This window comes from Ambystoma mexicanum, chromosome 3q, assembly GCF_040938575.1.
Source record: "Ambystoma mexicanum isolate Mex_15411 chromosome 3q, UKY_AmexF1_1, whole genome shotgun sequence".
Classification (NCBI taxonomy): domain Eukaryota; kingdom Metazoa; phylum Chordata; class Amphibia; order Caudata; family Ambystomatidae; genus Ambystoma; species Ambystoma mexicanum.
In genome coordinates this window covers 766,265,982-766,284,207 of record NC_090926.1, presented here as the reverse complement: position 1 = coordinate 766,284,207, position 18,226 = coordinate 766,265,982, and the positions used below count along the sequence as shown (strand labels likewise).

Sequence of the window (18,226 nt, the reverse complement as noted above, 5' to 3'; positions counted from 1 at the left end):
TTGGTCGGTGTCCTGCTCCTCCTCCTCTGCCTTGGTCGGTGTCCTGCTCGTCCTGCTCCTCCTCCACCTTGATCGGTGTCCCACTCCTCCTCTGCCTTGATCTGTGTCCCACTCCTCCTCTTCCTCCGCTTTGGTCGGTGTCCCCCTACTTCTCCTCTGTCTTGATCGGTGTCCTCCTCCTCCTTCTCCTCCTCCTCCTCCCCTTCCTCCTCCACCTTGATCGGTGTCCCACTCCTCCTCCTCCTTGATCGGTGTCCCACTCTTTCTCTGCCTTGGTCGGTGTCCCACTCTTTCTCTGCCTTGGTCGGTGTCCCACTCTTCCTCTGCCTTGGTCGGTGTCCCACTCTTTCTCTGCCTTGGTCGGTGTCCCACTCTTTCTCTGCCTTGGTCGGTGTCCCACTCTTCCTCTGCCTTGGTCGGTGTCCCACTCTTCCTCTGCCTTGGTCGGTGTCCCACTCTTCCTCTGCCTTGGTCGGTGTCCCACTCCTCCGCCTCTGCCTTGGTCGGTGTCCCACTCCTCCTCCTCTGCCTTGGTCGGTGTCCCACTCCTCCTCCTCTGCCTTGGTCAGTGTCCCGCTCCTCCTCCTCCTCCTCCTCCTCAGCCTTGGTCAGTGTCCCCGTCCTCCTCCTCCTCCTCCTCCTTTTCAGTGGTCGGTGTCCCACTTCTCCTCCTTTGCCTTGGTCGGTGTCCTCCTCCTCCTTTGCCTTGGTCGGTGTCCTCCTCCTTTGCCTTGGTCAGTGTCCCACTCCTCCTCCTCCTCCTCCTCCTTCTCCGCCTTGGTCGGTGTCCAGCTCCTCCTCCGCCTTGGTCAGTGGCCCACTACTGCTCCTCCTCCTCCTCCTTTGCCTTGGTTGGTGTCCCACTCCTCCTCCTCCTCCTTTGCCTTGGTCGGTGTCCCACCTTTTCTCCTTTTCCGTGGTCTGTGTCCCACTTGTTCTTCTTTCCCACTTTTTCTCCTTTTCCGTGGTCTGTGTCCCGCTTTTTCTCCTTTTCCGTGGTCAGTCTCCTCCTCCTCCTTTGCCTTGGTCAGTGTCCCACTCCTCCTCCTTTGCCTTGGTCAGTGTCCAGCTCCTCCTCCTTTGCCTTGGTCAGTGACCTGGCTCCTCCTCCTTTGCCTTGGTCAGTGACCTGCTCCTCCTCCTCTGCCTTGGTCGGTCTCCTGCTCCTGCTCCTCCTCCTCCTCTGCCTTGGTCGGTGTCCTGCTCCTCCTCCTCCTCTGCCTTGGTCAGTGCCCTGCTCCTCCTTCTCCTCCTCCTCCGCCTTGGTCGGTGTCCTGCTCCTCCTCCTCCACCTTGATCGGTGTCCCACTCCTCCTCCTGCTTGATCGGTGTCCCCCTCCTCCGCTTTGGTCGGTGTCCCACTCCTCCTCCTCCACCTGGATCGGTGTCCCACTCCTCCTCCTCCTCCTCCTCCTCCTCCTCCTCCTCCACCTGGATCGGTGTCCCACTCCTCCTCCTCCTCCTCCACCTGGATCGGTGTCCCACTCCTCCTCCTCCTCCTCCACCTGGATCGGTGTCCCACTCCTCCTCCTCCTGGATCGGTGTCCCACTCCTCCTCCTCCTCCACCTGGATAGGTGTCCCACTCCTCCTCCTCCTCCTCCTCCTCCACCTGGATCGGTGTCCCACTCCTCCTCCTCCTCCTCCACCTTGATCGGTGTCCCACTCCTCCTCCTCCACCTTGATCAGTGTCCCACTCCTCCTCCTCCACCTTGATCGGTGTCCCACTCTTCCTCCGCCTTGATCGGTGTCCCACTCCTCCTCCTCCGCTTTGGTTGGTGTCCCCCTCCTCCTCATCTGTCTTGGTCGGTGTCCTCCTCCTGCTCCTCCTCCTCCTCCTCCACCTTAATCGGTGTCCCACTCCTCCTCCTCCGCCTTGATCGGTGTCCCACTCCTCCTCCTCCGCCTTGATCGGTGTCCCACTCCTCCTCCTCTGCCTTGGTCAGTGTCCCACTCCTCCTCCTCCTTTGCCTTGTCAGTGTCCCACTTCTTCTCCTTTTCCGTGGTCGGTGTCCTCCTCCTCCTCCTTCTCCTCCTTTGCCTTGGTCGGTGTCCCTACTCCTCCTCCTCCTCCTCCTTTGCCTTGGTCGGTGTACCCCTCCTCCACCTCCTCCTTTGCCTTGGTCGGTCCACCCCCCCCCCCCTCCTCCACCACATCCTCCTCCTTTGCCTTGGTCGGTGTCCAGCTCCTCCTCCGCCTTGGTCAGTGGCCCACTACTGCTCCTCCTGCTCCTCCTCCTCCTCCTCCTCCTCCTCCTGCTCCTCCTCCTCCTCCTTTGCCTTGGTTGGTGTCCCACTCCTCCTCTTCCTCCTTTGCCTTGGTCGGTGTCCCACTTTTTCTCCTTTTCCGTGGTCGGTGTCCTCCTGCTCCTCCTCCTTTGCCTTGGTCGGTGTCCCACTCCTCCTCCTCCTCCTCCTCCTCCTCCTTTGCCTTGGTTGGTGTCCCATTCCTCCTCCTCCGCCTTGGTCGATGTCCCCCCTCTTCCACCTCCACCACCTCCTCCTCTTTTGCCTTGGTCGGTGTCCCCCTCCTCCACCTCCTCCTTTGCCTTGGTCGCCCCCCCCCCTCCTTTGCCTTGGTCGGTGTCCTCTTCCTCCTCCTCCTCCTCCTCCTCCTTTCCTTGGCCAGTGTCCCACTCATCCTCCTCCTTTTCCTTAATCCAGATAGGTAGGACGTCGACCAGTCCAGTGCCAGGTCTGTGATGTCATGGGTATAACGGAGCCGATTTATAAGGGTGGCATTATTTACTGTATAAAAGGCAGAGGAAAGATCGAGAAGGATGAGAACGTAAGGAGAGTTGGAATTGAGATTTGAGAGCAGGTCTTCATGGGTGTTCAGGAGAGCAGTTTCCGTGCTTCTGGCTGCCCCGAAGCCAGACTGGTGGTCGTGGAGACAACCAACCGATTCCGTGTTGTTGATCAGTTGGGAGATGACCAACTTCTCCAAGAGATTTCTCAGTAAGGGGGTAATCGAAATTGGGCGGTAGTTCGCCGGGCAGGAAGAGTCGGCAGAAGTCTTTTTAAGGAGAGGGTGCACAAGGGAGTGGCTGAAGCAAGGGAGGCAATGTTGTCCTTGATATTTCTGGAGGAGCAGGGGAGCACCTGTTTGGAGGAAACTTTCATAGAAAGGACTTGTTTAGAGACCTCATCTGGTGCTATGGATGAGAAGGAGGAGAGTAGGAGGGAAAGGGACAAGGGGGGCAGAAAGGGAGGCCTGAGAGCAGGAAAGGGAGTGGAATAGAGCAGGGTTGAGGACAGGATGTCCTGGGTTTGGGTTGTGAAGTTGGAGGCCAGTGCAGAGGGGAAGTGGCAGAGGAGAAGTGGAGACTGCAGTAGGATTGCCCAGTTGCTTGCAGATTTTGAACAGTTCAGCCGTGTTGTTGTCAAGCGGATACAGAGTCTGTATTGCCTTTGGAGTGGGCGGAAAGCCAGTCTTTCAGAGGATGAGCTTCATACCAGCCACTTCTGTTCAGCATCTCTGCACTTGTGTTTTAGAGAGGCTAGGTCAGAGTCATACCAGGTGTTGCGCTTGGAGACAGGCTTCATGCAGATCCTCATGATGGGGGCAAGGATATCCAGGGTGTTTGAGGTGAAGTTTAGCAAGGGCTGTGTCGAGTGGGAGGGGGAATGAAAGTGGTGGCAAAAGCAGCAACTGACACTCGCTTCAGCGGCCGAATGACAGAGAAGGAGACTGGCAATGCAGGCAGAGACTTAGCCAGGAGACCCAAGAGATCCAGATGAGGACAGGAGAGCATGGTCAGACCAGGCGAGGGGTGTAGTGAGAGGGTTGGTGATGAGGATGTCTGCTGAGAGAGCATCCAAGGTGTGTCCAGCTGAGTGGCTGGGACCAGAGGGAAGAATGGCGAGGGAAAGAGAGTCGGAGGCTGCGGAAGAGTCCAGTGGCCACATCGGGAGAGTCAAGGTGAATATTGAAGTCTCCGAGGAGAAGCTTAGAGGTAGAGGCCAGGAGACAAGAGGTGAGGTCAGACCACTCCGAAAGGAAGAGGGAGAGCGGACCAGGGGTCCTGTAGAAGGTGGCAAGAGTCATCGAGAGGATAGGGGAGAGACACAAAGCCTGCAGATGAGTTATTTGAATGAAGAGTAGGACTGAGTAGGTATCATAGTAGCAGGGCCACTGGCCCTCAGGGAGGAGTGTCAAAAACAGTGACCGAGCTGGCAGTGAACCACGTCTGTCAGAGGAGTGTTTAACAGCAGATCGATATGTGAGAGTAGCAAAGTGAAGCTAGAAGGTCGTCCGACGAGGGGCACAGGGATGTGGTACACCAGTCGGTGGTGGCGAATGGGTCAGGGGGGGCTCTAAGGAGGAGTGGCAATGCATCTAATGTAGTAGCAGGTACCCTTGTTCTGTTTATTTACCTCCTTCTTTCAAGAGAAAAGGGTGATCCCTAAAGGTGTTCACCCTGGCTCCCCAATGGATTTGTGACCAATAGGCTTTCATACGCCCACTGCAGGAGTGGCCTTCGGAGGGAAAAAGCTCTAAGGCAGAAAATCCCCCAAGGGCATAGGCTGGATTCAGTGATTTAGGCGGGGGGGGGTCTTTGCTGTGCGACTATGGTTCTATGTGCATAATTACACAAAGGATGCAGCGTCCAGAAATACCAGGAGGGTGGGGGAACAGGAGGAATGCGGGAGATTCGAGAGGGCAGATGACGACAGTTCTGGGGCTGAGAGGGCTGGCAGGACAAGGACAAGGACTGGGAATAAATATCAAGAACGAACATGAAGCGTCAAGGCAGGGTTGGAGGATTACCTGCATTTGTAATGAATTTCCCCTCATCTGTGTCTCTAGATGAATTGGATAAACTGAGATGTAGACTCGCACCATCTTGGGAGAACCCTAGATTGCCCATATGGATTCTAGTATTGAGTCCTGAAGAAGCCCTGTGCCTCTGGCGAGCTGACCAATGACACCACAAGGACCAGGAACACACACGGATGCCAACAATGCATCAAACATGCCAACATTATCCATTCTGTTTGGGAGAAGCTAGTTCAGTCCTAGTTTTAACTTTGCATTCTAGGATTTGTAGTCCTAGATGTACAACGGGGAAATCTTGGCCTACAAGACCCAGGATACAAAGTTAAAATCAGAACTGGACTAGCATCTCCCAAATGGAATGTATAATGTTGGAATGTGTCGTATTCAATGGTAAAGCAATGGCTTTCTGAATAAAATCATGCGCAGAAGAAAGCTACACTACCCAAAGCCTGTCCCGGATTTTCAGAGGATTAATTCCATATGCGATCTGTTCTTCTGACCCTTTCTGAAGGTAAACGCCCTGATATTTGCATAAGAAATCGGAGAATTCCTTCATGCATATTCCAAATCACATAGCCAAAAAGGAAGCCCTTAAATCGATTTAACTTGGGAGCTGCAAGTAGCAAAACATTACAACGGACGAAATGGCCTTTAGTCAAATCAAAATACTTGGTTTCATGGGACCATTTGCATCTTCCAGTAGTCATGGGAGTATACAATGAACCGCAGACTCTGACATTTTATAGTCTAGTTTCGAGGCCCCTGAGCTTTGCAACCAACCATCGAACACCAGTCCTGTACCCATATCTTACTGCCTATAACCTTTCGAGAGGAAAACCTTAAGAGAAGGCACTTACTACTGCAAGTTTAAAACAAAAACGCATTTAAAAAGAAACCAGATAATGTGAGATTAACAAAAAAAGCTTCTGCCTCAGCCCTAAGCAGAGTCCTACTCATTACACACACCAGGGGTATAAGGCATGAAGTTCTATGATAGCCAAACAAAGCCATTAGAAACACCCAAATAAAATTGTAAACATATGTCAAACAAAGGTAATTAATTCTGAAATAAAAGAAAAACAGTAAACCACTATTAAAGAGCGGCCCTCATTATAAGTGGGCTGGTAATTCAGTGGTAAATCTACCGAATTACCACCAAACTCCCTTGCCATTACCACACTTGGTTCAGTGGGTTTGTCACGGGTTTGCAAGTGGTTATGTTGCATTTTCGTAGTCTGCAGGACTCCACATGAATTTAGGCGGAATTATCACCAGTGGAAATTATGCCACAGTATTTCCACTGAAAATCGCCCTCAAAGTGACAGATTTACCTCGGGCATGTTGCCGGCGGGATATCCTCAACTTTACGGGCCAACCTATAGTTTGGCAATGTGGTAAACATGGTGGTAATTCAGTTACTGCCCAAAAAAGTGGCAGTTATGGAATTACCACCTGTTTTTTCCCGCACTGCCAGACTTTCAATGAGGCCCAGTGTCAGCAACAAAGACAGCACAAATAGATGTTCTTTATCTGCTGATGCATCAAAAATGCCCGATTTCCTGTGCGCATAGATTTTTTTATTTGATGGACATTTGTAGTGGGTTTTCTTTTTCCCTTTCATTTTATGGTCTTGTTTTAAATACATATGCTCTATATTGTTACTTTGCCACTTGAGGAAATAAATGCCCAATAGAACTTCGAGTCTTAACATAAAATCTTGGCTTTTGTTTGGGGACCATATGATGTATATATGAAGAGGGGGATACTGAATTGTCTCGTACGAGGGATGCTGCTGGCAGCATACATTAGAAATTAATCAGTTAGATCGTCTCTGCAGAATACATTTGTCTGTTAGCAGTAAATGGCAAATTAAAGTTTCACTGTGCGTGGCTGGCCTTTGAGGGGCAGCATTGCCCCAAGTATGAAGTGTGGCTATGGTGTCTGTATCATTTTACAGAAAGCACTAGTAAATATTATGTCCCCCCTCACCATGGGCCTAGTGCTTTTCTCTTAGGTTGAGTATGTAAACTAAGGAACTCGTCCTGCAGGTCTAGGGGGATTTTTAAAAATGTGCGTGCCCTGTGTAGTATCCACCTCCTTCCAATTTAATATTCCTCAGAATTCACAAGCCTCCGTTCAGTGTACAATTGAAAGACTGATCATCTTGCATCAATTAACATGGCTATGTTCTCTTGACAGGTCCTTTTCCATGCAAGGCCATTCCAAAAATATCCTGGCAGAGCACAAGGAAGGGGTAGGTGTTCCAGTTTATCTCATGTGCGTTTTGTTGGATTCCACTGTTTTTGCAATGATTGATGAGCCATATCGTTTAGGAAATATTTCTCTTTTGGCACCTTTCCCTCCATAGTTCTATGAACCGCCAAACTTTCTTTGCTTTTGTTTTTTAACCAGTCCTGACTTTTTACAGGGAAGTGAAGCGTTCAGCTTCACTCCCCTGGCCTTTTGCTCATTTTGTTATGGGTCAACTGATCAGTCCTTCAGACATTTTACCTTTTACCTTTTTGGTAACTTTTTAATAGTGCACACAGCACTTACAATCTAGTGGGGATACTTTTATATCACCCTAATCTTTTAAACTTGTGATTTTTGGTTACTTTTATATAAAGACAAGCTGGTAGTGGCAAACCTATTTTTACCATTTTTTCATTATTTCTAGTGTGCACATCGTGTTTACCGCCTACAAGTACTGAACGTGACTAGTGCCCTTAGATGGCCATGCCATGAGATTTTCACTTGTTCTTTGGCCATATTTTTGTTTGGACCTTTTCCTACCTTGCCAGGTCTGGAAATCCAAAGTCATGGACTCCTGGGAAAGCTGCTGCTTGTGATGCCTCTGTGTGTGTGTTTCAGGGATGGGGTGGGACTGTCTGGTCCCACTCCACATCTGTGGTGCCAGAAAGTCTGAGGATGGGACATGTGTGAAACCCACTGCTGGCTGTTTGAATGGTGCAGCTCCTTACGATTGGTGGGCTTGGACTTCCAGGCAGAATCTTGGATAAGAAAAGGACTCCTGCAGCCATTTCTGCAGATCAGATTTGGAGGCAAGTATCCTGTGTAGAAGAGCAGCCGACTGAAGATCTGTGGAACACTCCCAAAGAGGCCTAGCATCGCTTCCTGCGTTTGACCCGGTGAAGCCCTGCTGGGCTACCTGATCTGTGAAGGCCCTTTGTGGAGTTTAAATGCTTAGACTTGTGGGACCAAGCAATCTTGACGTGTTCTCAAGAATCTAGCAGTCCTGAGCCTTCAGAAGTGTCGCAGGACCACCCGGTGGACTGACACCATCTCCGGTTGGCTGAAGAGGTCTGCATTGGTGCCCTCTGCACTTCTCCATTCTTCGTCGCCAAGGGTTGCATTCTGCTCCTGGAACCAACCAGAAGAAACCTTGCACCCTCAGCTCTTGTGCACCTCTCACTGGCACCAACAGCGGGTGTTAGGCAGAATCCTGTGCAGTTCTCTTGGGGAACACTGCAAAAAGATTAAGACTACAGGAGCAGCAGTAAACCCAATTGGTAGCAGTCTGCACCACCCAGATTTACCTGGTAGCTGTGGCTGAGCAGTCAGACTTCTCTCAAGAAGAGTAGGGCAGTATGCAGAGTATACACAATAGGGTCAAAACACAGTAGAGCAAACCAACCCTGACCAGAGTTTTGTATAAAAAGTATATAGTTATTTATTTAAAACACACTTTAGGAAATACACTAGCACTCAATGAGAAGTCATTTAAAACACAGTCAGGTAAGTATACACACCTCCCTTGGTAACTATCTGACAAGTCAGGGTTAAAGCACAACTATTTGTTAAGACAGAAGTGAGCGCTTAACCTAGATGGCACTCCAATAGTTTAGGTTAAAAAGGGAGAGAAAAGGCAGAGCATAAAATAAAACAGTTCCCAACACTTAAGAGTTCAGAGCAAAGGGAGAAAGGCAGGTTATACTGTAGAGCCAAAGTTCGTAGGCCAGACCCACTTTAAATGGAGCAAAGCAAAATGTGCCCAGGATCACACGGTTTAAAGTGCACTGAAAGTCTTTGCAGAGTGTTCAAAAAGAGGTTGTGGTGATTCAAAAGGTATAGTTAGAAGGCTTGGAGCCAACCCAGTTTAGAAGCCAAGGATTTAAGGGTCACCTTTAGCAATCTGTAGAAAGGGAGGCCAGGCATGACACAGTACCTTAAAGAGAAAGGAAGCTCCAACGGGGGCAGTTGTTCCTGGCAGTGGTTGAAGTTTGTTGTTCCGACCAGGGGAAGAGAAGATCTTGTCGAGGAGGAAACGTGGAGTCGTTGCACTCCACAGAGATGAAACCAGCTGCAGAGTTCCTGATTAAAAGGTGCAGTCTTTTTATTCGCGATCAAAAGTGGTGGGCTTGGATATCCGGCCACCGGGGTGCTTGGCACGGGCGATTCGACCAATTGACGTCTTTGGAAGCGAAAAAGGTCGAACTGGTTGGTCCTACCAGCTCAAAGGGAGAAGACTCTCCAGCAGAAGATCTTCTCTTGTCGTTGGAAAAGTGGTGAGTTCGTTGCAGCAGGACTTCACCGGTAGTGTCGTTGGTTGCAGGTGGCTCAGCTTCTTCCCTTTCCGGATTCTTAGGTCCTGTGGCGACTTCTGAAGTTCCAGTCCCAAAGGCCCTGCTTTTATGCAGAATAACCCCCATTCATCAGCCTAGCTGTCAATCACACATGCTAAGTGGTGAGCCGGGCGGCTCACCACTGTGCCAATCAGAGTAGAGTGTGACTTGGGTAGCTAAGGCAACGCAGTCCAGGGTGCCAATTCCCCCCTCCACCCTTCCTGTGGAACCCAGACAGAGTGGCACCATTTGGAGGGCTTCTATGGAGAAGCCCACCAAAATAGTGGAACAAAGGGCTCGACCTTGGTCAGAGTTACAGAGACGGACACAAACACCATTTTAGAATCGAGTTCTGGCAAAAAGACCCAACCAGTGATTTAATATTAAATAAACCGGCGGTATCTTTAACATTGCACCAAAAAGTGGTGCATTTAAAATCGATGGGAAAATCCCATAGAGAATATTCTGGTGGAATATTTCACGTGGTAACCACTGCCACCAGCCAGAAACTCGATGAGGGGGGATGGGATAGTGCCCCCTCAAAAACAGACCCTGGGGCAATCGAATTACCCCTTACCAGTACTTCCACAATATGATGGTTTGTACTGGTTCTGTTCACAATTTTGGACTAGTAAAGCCAATGGTGACTTTACGTGTCCTGGGAGACAGTAGTCAGACCCAGGGTATGGAGTCTATGTTTGGGGGTCACTGTGACACCCCTGTGGTACTGCACTGAGGGTGCTGTGTACCACACATACAGAAAAACAGATGATACCCTATGGAGTAAAAAGAAAGCCCATAAGCACATAACAAGTCAAAGACATACCTCAAATCATGCCTAAGAGTGGGAATAAAAGAGTCCCACTCTTAGCAGGAGAAAAACAAACTCCACAAATCCAGCAAAGCTGCTGGGGGACTTACTAGGTTTGGCAAATTAGACTTATAAGATAATTCTTCCTAACAGCGGGAAAATCAACCTCCAGGAACCCCCAGTCGACCCATCTAGTGATCTGGGAAAATGGGAGTCAGGTGGGTAAGTCGTCACAAAGCATTAGTCTTCCCCCTGTTCTCCTTGGAATAAACCTTGGTCATTCCATTCCATCGCTTTTTGATCATCGCATCTAAAAGTAGCTGTACCTTAATGATAGGACCATATTTTACTTACTAGTAACTTTGTTCAATAGCTCTCTGATGTAGGAAGAGTTCTTGTGTTGGTGAAATGTTCGAGTCTTTTTTTTAAGAAGAAGCTTTGTGACATTTGGGCACAAGGCCCCACTCATCATAGGGATTGGACTTCTAAAGGGTAAATTTCTTGTGACTTGGTTCCATTCTACTGCATCACTACTTACCTTACTTTTTGTTGAATAAGTTATTGAATGCATTCATAAGAACCTAATGGTGACTGTATGTATGTTTTATAATTGATATTGTCTAATATTATCAACTGCTTGTTTCATTTCCTAGTGTGCGTTTTGGGACTAGAATAAATATTGTATTTTTGTACTTACCTTTCTAAATTGAATTGTGTGCTTCACTGTGTGGACTCCTTGTGGACCCCTGACCCCACTCTCCTGAGAATAGCCTTGACTGCTATCCACGCTTACCTTGATTGGGTTTTGGCAAACCTCTCAGAGTTGCCCTGTTCACTATAACTAGGGTGGCCTCCTAAAATCTGTCCGCCAGGCCAGATTCTAGAAATCCATCTGAACAATATACCCTTGGTGTTATTGGGTCTGAGACGAGGAAAAAACACACCCTTGGCCAGCTTATCTGTTTAATGAACACCATTATCTGTGAATATAATTGGCCTCTTGGTAAAGAGGCAGTCTATCATATTTCTTGCTGTAAAGTAAACTTTGCAGAGTCTTAGTTTGTGATTAAACAAAATGATCTCTAAAGGTTTCTACCAAGGCTGCTCTTAAGCTTGTTCTCATCAGTTGGGGGCTGGCTAGTATTTTTGAACCAGCCTGCTTCTCTGCTAAGTTTACTACTACTTGTTCTGTAGTGTTCCACTGGAAAGAAACTGTCTGTGGGATGTGAGAGGTAGTCACTCCCAGGTCTAATCCATTATTTGTCTTTACTTGGCATTGTATATTGATTGGGATCAGCTTCAGGTCTGGACTCTCCTGAAGGATGACCTACATGGTGTTGGAGAGAATCCATCTATTGGCTCATCATTGACCTTCTTTTAGAGGGAACTAGCTGATATACCCGGCTTTGCCTGGGATTTCATTTTCTTATAGGTACTATTTTTTATTATTTTTTCTAATTTGATTAGACATGTAGTTTATTGCAAACCTTTGTCTACATCCCGACACTGCTCCCCAAAAAGAAAGTAAAAGAAAAGATAAAGGAGATCACATCAAATTAGACCTCATAATACAGAAAACGTCACATCAAGTTGCCCATTTTTCAATTAATTGCTTGCTTAAGAAGAGACCCTTATTGTTAATTTACTAGCAGCCTCACACCATGCAGAGGCTTAAGAACACTTCCCTGAGAAATTTGACCAATGCAAAAATAATCGAAGTTTTCCCCCAGCAGAAAAATGACCCACCACTTCTCCGCCTAATAGGTTTATCCTCTTTCTATAAATCTTCCCATGTAGGTGGTCCTACGGGCCGTAAGGTCTGTGCAAAAAAGAGTGATATGCTTCAAGGATTCAGTCTGCCCCTCTATGCCACAAAATCTATAGCAACCACCGTTTTCTGCTGGTTTGTAGAGTGCTCTGAATTACCTTGTTGGATAGAGGTTTAGCCTAAACCTTAAGAAATCATGTCTAAATCTAGGACAGGGAAATTTGATCACAATTTTGGGTGACGGTTAAGTGCCTTGGTTTCATGCTTCAGACCATCGTGCAATCGAGAATAGTTTTTTGCTTCCAACGTCCTGATCCATTCATTGCCACACCTTTCTTTTCAACCCATCTGGATTGGTCACCAAAGACTCTGTCCATTTTACAACAGCTGGACACGGACTGACACTCCAGTTTCCAATGATTCAGTAAGCTTTTATTACCCCTTGAGAATTCCTCTCTTAAGATGTGTTAAGGGGGTGGAGCAGTTAAAATAAGGCACTTCCGAAAGAGCCACAAGATTTTCCAGGTTAATCTATCAGCTAATGAAGTTAATCCTAGCTCATACCTAATTATCATTGTTGGAATTCTAGAAGGTAATAATAGGACTGCTCTCCAAAAAGATCCTTCCAAGGAGGGCCATATTTTCACTGAGTGCAGAAAAAGGACTGGGCGCCATAAAAAAGTAGTGGGTACTACTTTTTGATTGTTAAAAAATGAGGTCCGCGTTAATTGAATAGTTTCCACATATTACACATATTACCCACCCCTGGGCGATTAGGTTTTTTAGATCTAACTTTTAAGTCCAGTAAATGATGTGGCATCGCAAATGCTAGCACTTGGACACGTGCCCAAATAAGAAGAATGCGGGATCTCCATTAAAAACTCAGCACGCAGGTGCCACATAAAGGTCTTTATATAGGTTGCTTCCAGAAGGGCTGTTAGGGAGAATTCTCAGAAATGTGATAATTCCCTTCTACCTTAGAGACCCCCAGCTCTTTTGCTGGACTTTAGGACTTTTTATTTTCATCCTGGAGAGAGTGAGACCTGTCTCCCGCTCTCTCATGTATTTTTATTTGATTTAAACTCTGTGTTACTATTGGTTTTTGAGCCTGACAAACTCCAACGGGTATCATCTTTGTACCTTGTGACACACAGCACCTTCAGTGCAGTGGCACAGTGAATTTCTTTGGGTTTCTGCCAAGGTTTAAATACCTTCTCTTGGATAACTACTGTTTCCAAGAGTAGTGAAGTGAAATTGACTTTACTTGCGTTTTTCTCTTTGTAGACCCAGCACACAATATCTTCCATAGAGTGCTGGAGGGTTTACTTACTATCTGCTTTGACTATCCTCTCATTTAACATTTTTATGTTACTCTTTCTACAATTAATGGCTGGTGGCAGTGGTTTACTTTTTCATACCATTGTGTGTTTTACAGCGGGTTGCGTTCGCAGCTGCAGTATAGCACCCATGGGTGCCCATTTTGTCAAAATGGCCCCGGACTTCGTTTTTCACCATTTCTTGTTTGAAAGATCCTTCTTGAGACTTACTCTGTGCGCCACACCAGGTTTGGTCCCTTTGTTCACTTTGTCTTTGGTGGGTTTCACTGCTGAACAGTGGTTTTACAACAAACTACCATAATCTTTTCCGACCGCGAACACCGGTAGCTAAAAATCGTGGGATCCATGTTTTTCAAGATGGCACCTAAGCCCCCTTTGTTTAAACAGGTCTGAGTCTTCTTTTTTCGCCGTTTCTTTTTTGGAAAGGTCATTCTAGAGTTTGTCTCTGTGCGCCAAACTAGCTTTGGTCCCTTTGTTTCTATGCCTTTGGCGGGCTTCAGGTCTGAAGACCGCCTCTGGCGCCTGAGTGTCTGGGGTGGGCAGGAAGCGAGGGAGGTTCCCCAAACTCTGTGTGCTTAGTCTCCTTGGTTACAGGAATGCACCCAAAGGTGATTGGCTGCGGGCTGTCCTTTGAGAAGAGCAACCCTGCTGTGTGAGTGACTGCTACGCTGCGAATGAATGGGAGAAACCTGTATAAAAGGCGACATCTTTTGCTTGGAAGGCAGAGTCGACCACTGGACGAAGGAACCAAAGAAGAAACCAAAGAAGAAGCTTGCTGTAACCTCCTGGACCATTGGTTTGCCCGGTGAAGCCCTGCTGCTTTACTGAAGCTCACAATTTCTAATCTACTAGATAAGCCCTGCAAGGATGTCTTCTCCCCTTGGGTTGGTGGCACCAATCAGCCCCAAGACAAACTCGACTGCAACCCATCTCTCTGCTGGCTGTACTTCATTGCTGCTGCAGGAACCAAGTGCCAGGGGACAGGAACACCAGAATCGAGTGCATCGCCTTTAAGCCGGACCCGAGCTCCAGGAAGATCCTCCGGACTCAGCAGGACTGACACAGCCTGAGCCACCTCAACAGAGTGCTGGACCCCAGAAGCAAGGAAAGTACACAAGGTGTCCAAGAACCACAGTGGTGCCATTTGTGAGTAGCTGAAACCGTGAAGTGCTGCTGATCTGAATTGTGCCCATTGCTTTTCCACCACTCCCATCCCACAACATTTCCTGGTTCCCCATTGTCTTCCCCATCTGCATTTTTACAAGTACATTTTCTTTTTCTTCTTTATTCATTGTGTATTAACACATCTTCCACCCGAATCATCTTCGTTTGGTATCCATGAATCGTCTTTGTCTGGTTGTATTTGTCCTCTTTTAGGGCTGCTTTGCAGAAGGATCCTGGGCCTTTCAATGCATAGGCCGCTTAGTCCATTTTTTGTCCCATACTTTAACATTTCTTTTATGGCAAAGTACTTTAATAGTTGCAAGGAACAATCTTGAACGTGGGGGCATTCGGCTATTTCTTGGAGGATCCAAGGATATGGGAGTTTTTACAGGAAAATTGTCAGTTGTCACAACTGTACAGCAGAAACGTCTGTGTATGGACATCTGGTTAGGTCCCTCGACCCTCCTCTCTGCTCATATGTTGGAATGCCACTAATTCTCAGAGTTTATAGATCCCTTGTTGTCCACCTGTAATACAAAACTGAGTTTCCTTTGAAAAATAAGTATGTCTCTACCATCAATAATTTGCTTCTCAAACCAACCCTTAAAAAAACCTACTCCTATTTGTTTTTCAAACACTCCTGCCTTCTGTTTTTTAAACTTCTTTTTATTGAGTTTACAACATGTTAAACGTTTCCCCAACTGTCCCCCCTCCCTCCCTCCCCACTCCCTTTTGTACCCTTTTGCCTAGACACCCCGCGACATGCCCTGCTCTGGGGCATATGCTGTATATATTCCTGTATATTTCTCTTTGCCGTTTGTGTTTTACAGACACTTGCTTGTATATAGTCGTTCATTTATATGCTCTTCTTGTCAATATGCTGTATATACTTATGCCAATTACTGTAACAAGCTTACATTTTCATGAAAATTGTTGCGCCCGGCTACCCACGGGTTTTGCGCGCATTATCAAATAAACAATCAAACAAACAAACTCCCCTGTGAGGCATGTTCAGGTCTTCCCCCAGTTTGTTCCAATATATGCGGTTCAATATTGTTCACTGCAATTCCAAGAGTCTGAGACGCTGGGGGCACCATACAACCCGAAAGTCATCCTTGAGAAAAGCCAGAGTCTTTCCCCAGTCTTTTGCAAAGTTCTGCATACGTCGCCCATTCCAGGGCTACTATTTCCATGACTTTGCGCAGCCAATCCTGTAACATGGGTATATTTGGGCTCTTCCATCTCTGTGCAATTATAGTCATTGCTGCCAATGTTAGTAACACTCTCGCTTTTTCTCTGGTTCTTGGGCATTTCCACCAAATATGTTCCACCGTCCCCTCCTTTCTTCATCCCCTCCAACACTCCCCCGATGCTCCTGGGTATATTCTATGGAGGCGGGCAGGCGTGTAGTGCCATCCACAAAAGGATTTTGTACCACGTTCCTTGGAACTGGGACACTCTTGCTTGCAGTTTTCCCCCATTCCTCCCTATCTATATCCTCCCCAGTATCTGCTCCCATCTGTGCATGTATGGCCCGTGCTGTCTAGGAGTGGCATCGTCGAGGATCCTATATAGGTTTGAGATAAGTCCCTTAGCGCCGATGTTCAAGAGCAGGAACTTTTCAAACAGCGTTACCTTTCTGGTGGCTGCTTCCTTGATTGCTGGGTATAACACCCAGTGTCTTAATTGTGAGTACTTGAGTCTCTCCCCTTCACCCACTGAATTTACTTTTACTCACCACAAAGGAAAGGATCTCAACCTCCTGGAGCATGTCCCGCAGTTTGCTGCATCCTCCCTCTCGCCACTGCTTGAAGGCTCCCCTTTCTGTCCAGGGCGTGAAGTCCCCATTATTTAGGATAGGTGTGAAGGGGGACGGGAAGGTTGTGATTCCCCGGGTTTCCACTAGTTTATCCCAATTATCTACTACCAGTTTCGTGATGGTGCTCTCGTACATGTGTTTCGGTCTGTGCTGCTTTGGTAGCCACAGCACTTCTTTCAGTTCGTGCTGTGTCACCGCCCTATCTATCTTGACACACTGTTTTCCCTACTGGAGCCATTCCCTGATCACTCTTAGTTGTGTGGCCTCGTAATACTGCTGGAAGTTGGGAAGTGCCAGCCTTCTAAGTGTCTGTTGATCCTCGCTCTCCTGCCCTCCCAGATAAATTCACTGGTTAGAGTCCAAAGCTGCGTGCCCCATCTTCCTCTTCCCATTTGACCCTCCTTGTTATCCTCTCTGGTCCATCCTCTTGCCCTGCCTTTCTCCCCACTCTGTTCTAGTGTGTCATTCGAGCTTGTTTTAGCCCCCCCTCACCTCCGACCAACCCGCACCCCTTCCCTTTTCCTCCCCCTGGAGGGATTCCCGCTTCTCCCCCTCCCCTCCCTCTCGCCGGGCCTCTTCGCCCTTAATAACCTCAGGATGTTTATCCCCTCCACCCCGCTGCCCTTGTTCCTTTTTGTGTCCACCATCCTTTTTTCATTTTACCGGATCAGGGTTTCTCCCCATTGGCTTCACCCCCCTCATCAGTGTTTGGCTTCTCGCCTCTCTCCTTCCTGGTCGAGCCCCGTAGTGTGGTTTTTCTTTTTCCGACTCTCCAACCGTGGTCCACTCCCATGGTCTGGGCCTTGGTCTAATCTCTGTCCCTTGTGATCTCTCGGGCCTGTCGTCCCGTTGCTCCTGGCCCCTTCTTGCAGCGTGGTTTAGTTTCTGTGCACCTGCCCATTCAAAGAGAAGCGTGAAGGGGAAGGTCCACTTGTATCTGATCCCTCGTTCCTTAAGTGCTGTTGGCTAGATCTTGATACAATTCAATTTGTTGGTCCTTGTATTTGACCGGCTCCTGTTGTCTTGCCGCTTTCAGAACGCTCCTTTTTGACCATACCTTGTAAATGCTGCCAATACGTCTCTTGGTCTGGCGTTTGGGTTCTTATTGTGGCGTCCCACTCTGTGGACTCTGTCTAGTTCTACTGTGCCTGTTGTTGTTTCTCCAAGGAGTTCTGCGAAGATGTCCTGTATGACTGCTTTCAACTCTGTCTGCCACTGTTTCTGACAGTAGTTTCAGCCTAATGTTGCCCTTGCGGGATCTGTTCTCCATGTATTCCATTTGGAGCTCGAAGTTTCGCGTGGCCATGTCTAGCCTTTCTATGGCTTCAGTGTTTGCTATTGTTTCTCTGTCGACCTCCTGCAGGCCCATTTCCCGGAGGTCTGTCCTTTCGCCCAGTTGCCAGATTTCCTGCTTCATTTCCCCCAGGGCCGTGTTGAGGTCTGACCTCATTAACTGAAATTGGGCCTGGAATGTCTTTGCTAGGTTGGCCATGGTATTGGGGCCGTTGGGTTACATGTCCTCCAGGGTGCTGCATCCTGCTACCCGCTCCTGTGTTCTCTTATGTGCTTCATTAGCTTCCCTGGCCGGCCGCAACGTCTGAAGTGTACCCGGAGTGTCGACCTGGGGCGGTCCTCCTTTTGTTTGGCCTACCTTTTGGATTTGGTTGCCATGGCTGGGTTTCCTTGTTGAGTAGGGATTGGTACCCTGCTTTGACTCTGGTGCCTGGCTCCTGCTCTCATTTTTCCGTGAGGACCACTTAGTGGAGTGGGTTTTCTCTGCCTTTCACCACCTTCAATCAGAGCCTTCAGGCTGGTCCAGCCTTCCAATGTCCTGGCTTGTGCGTGTTGGGACCCCCATGGTGTATTTCTCTGTTCTCCTGCATGGGGCCTGGCATGGATTCACATGCTCATGAATATTCCCTGTCGTCAGCCTGGGAATCCTCGGTAAAGAAAAAATCAGTTTCAG

At 48.2% G+C, this 18,226-nt stretch overlaps 1 protein-coding gene across 3 annotated transcripts in view; it reads left to right on the top strand.

Moving 5' to 3' along the window:
* Positions 1-18,226, top strand: part of LLGL2 (LLGL scribble cell polarity complex component 2) — a 908,486-nt gene that overhangs the window by 348,236 nt on the left and 542,024 nt on the right. For all 3 annotated transcript variants that reach the window (XM_069654770.1, XM_069654772.1, XM_069654771.1), the window contains exon 9: positions 6,978-7,032. In XM_069654770.1, coding sequence (XP_069510871.1) covers positions 6,978-7,032 — 55 coding nt within the window. The remainder of the gene's footprint in view (positions 1-6,977; positions 7,033-18,226) is intronic.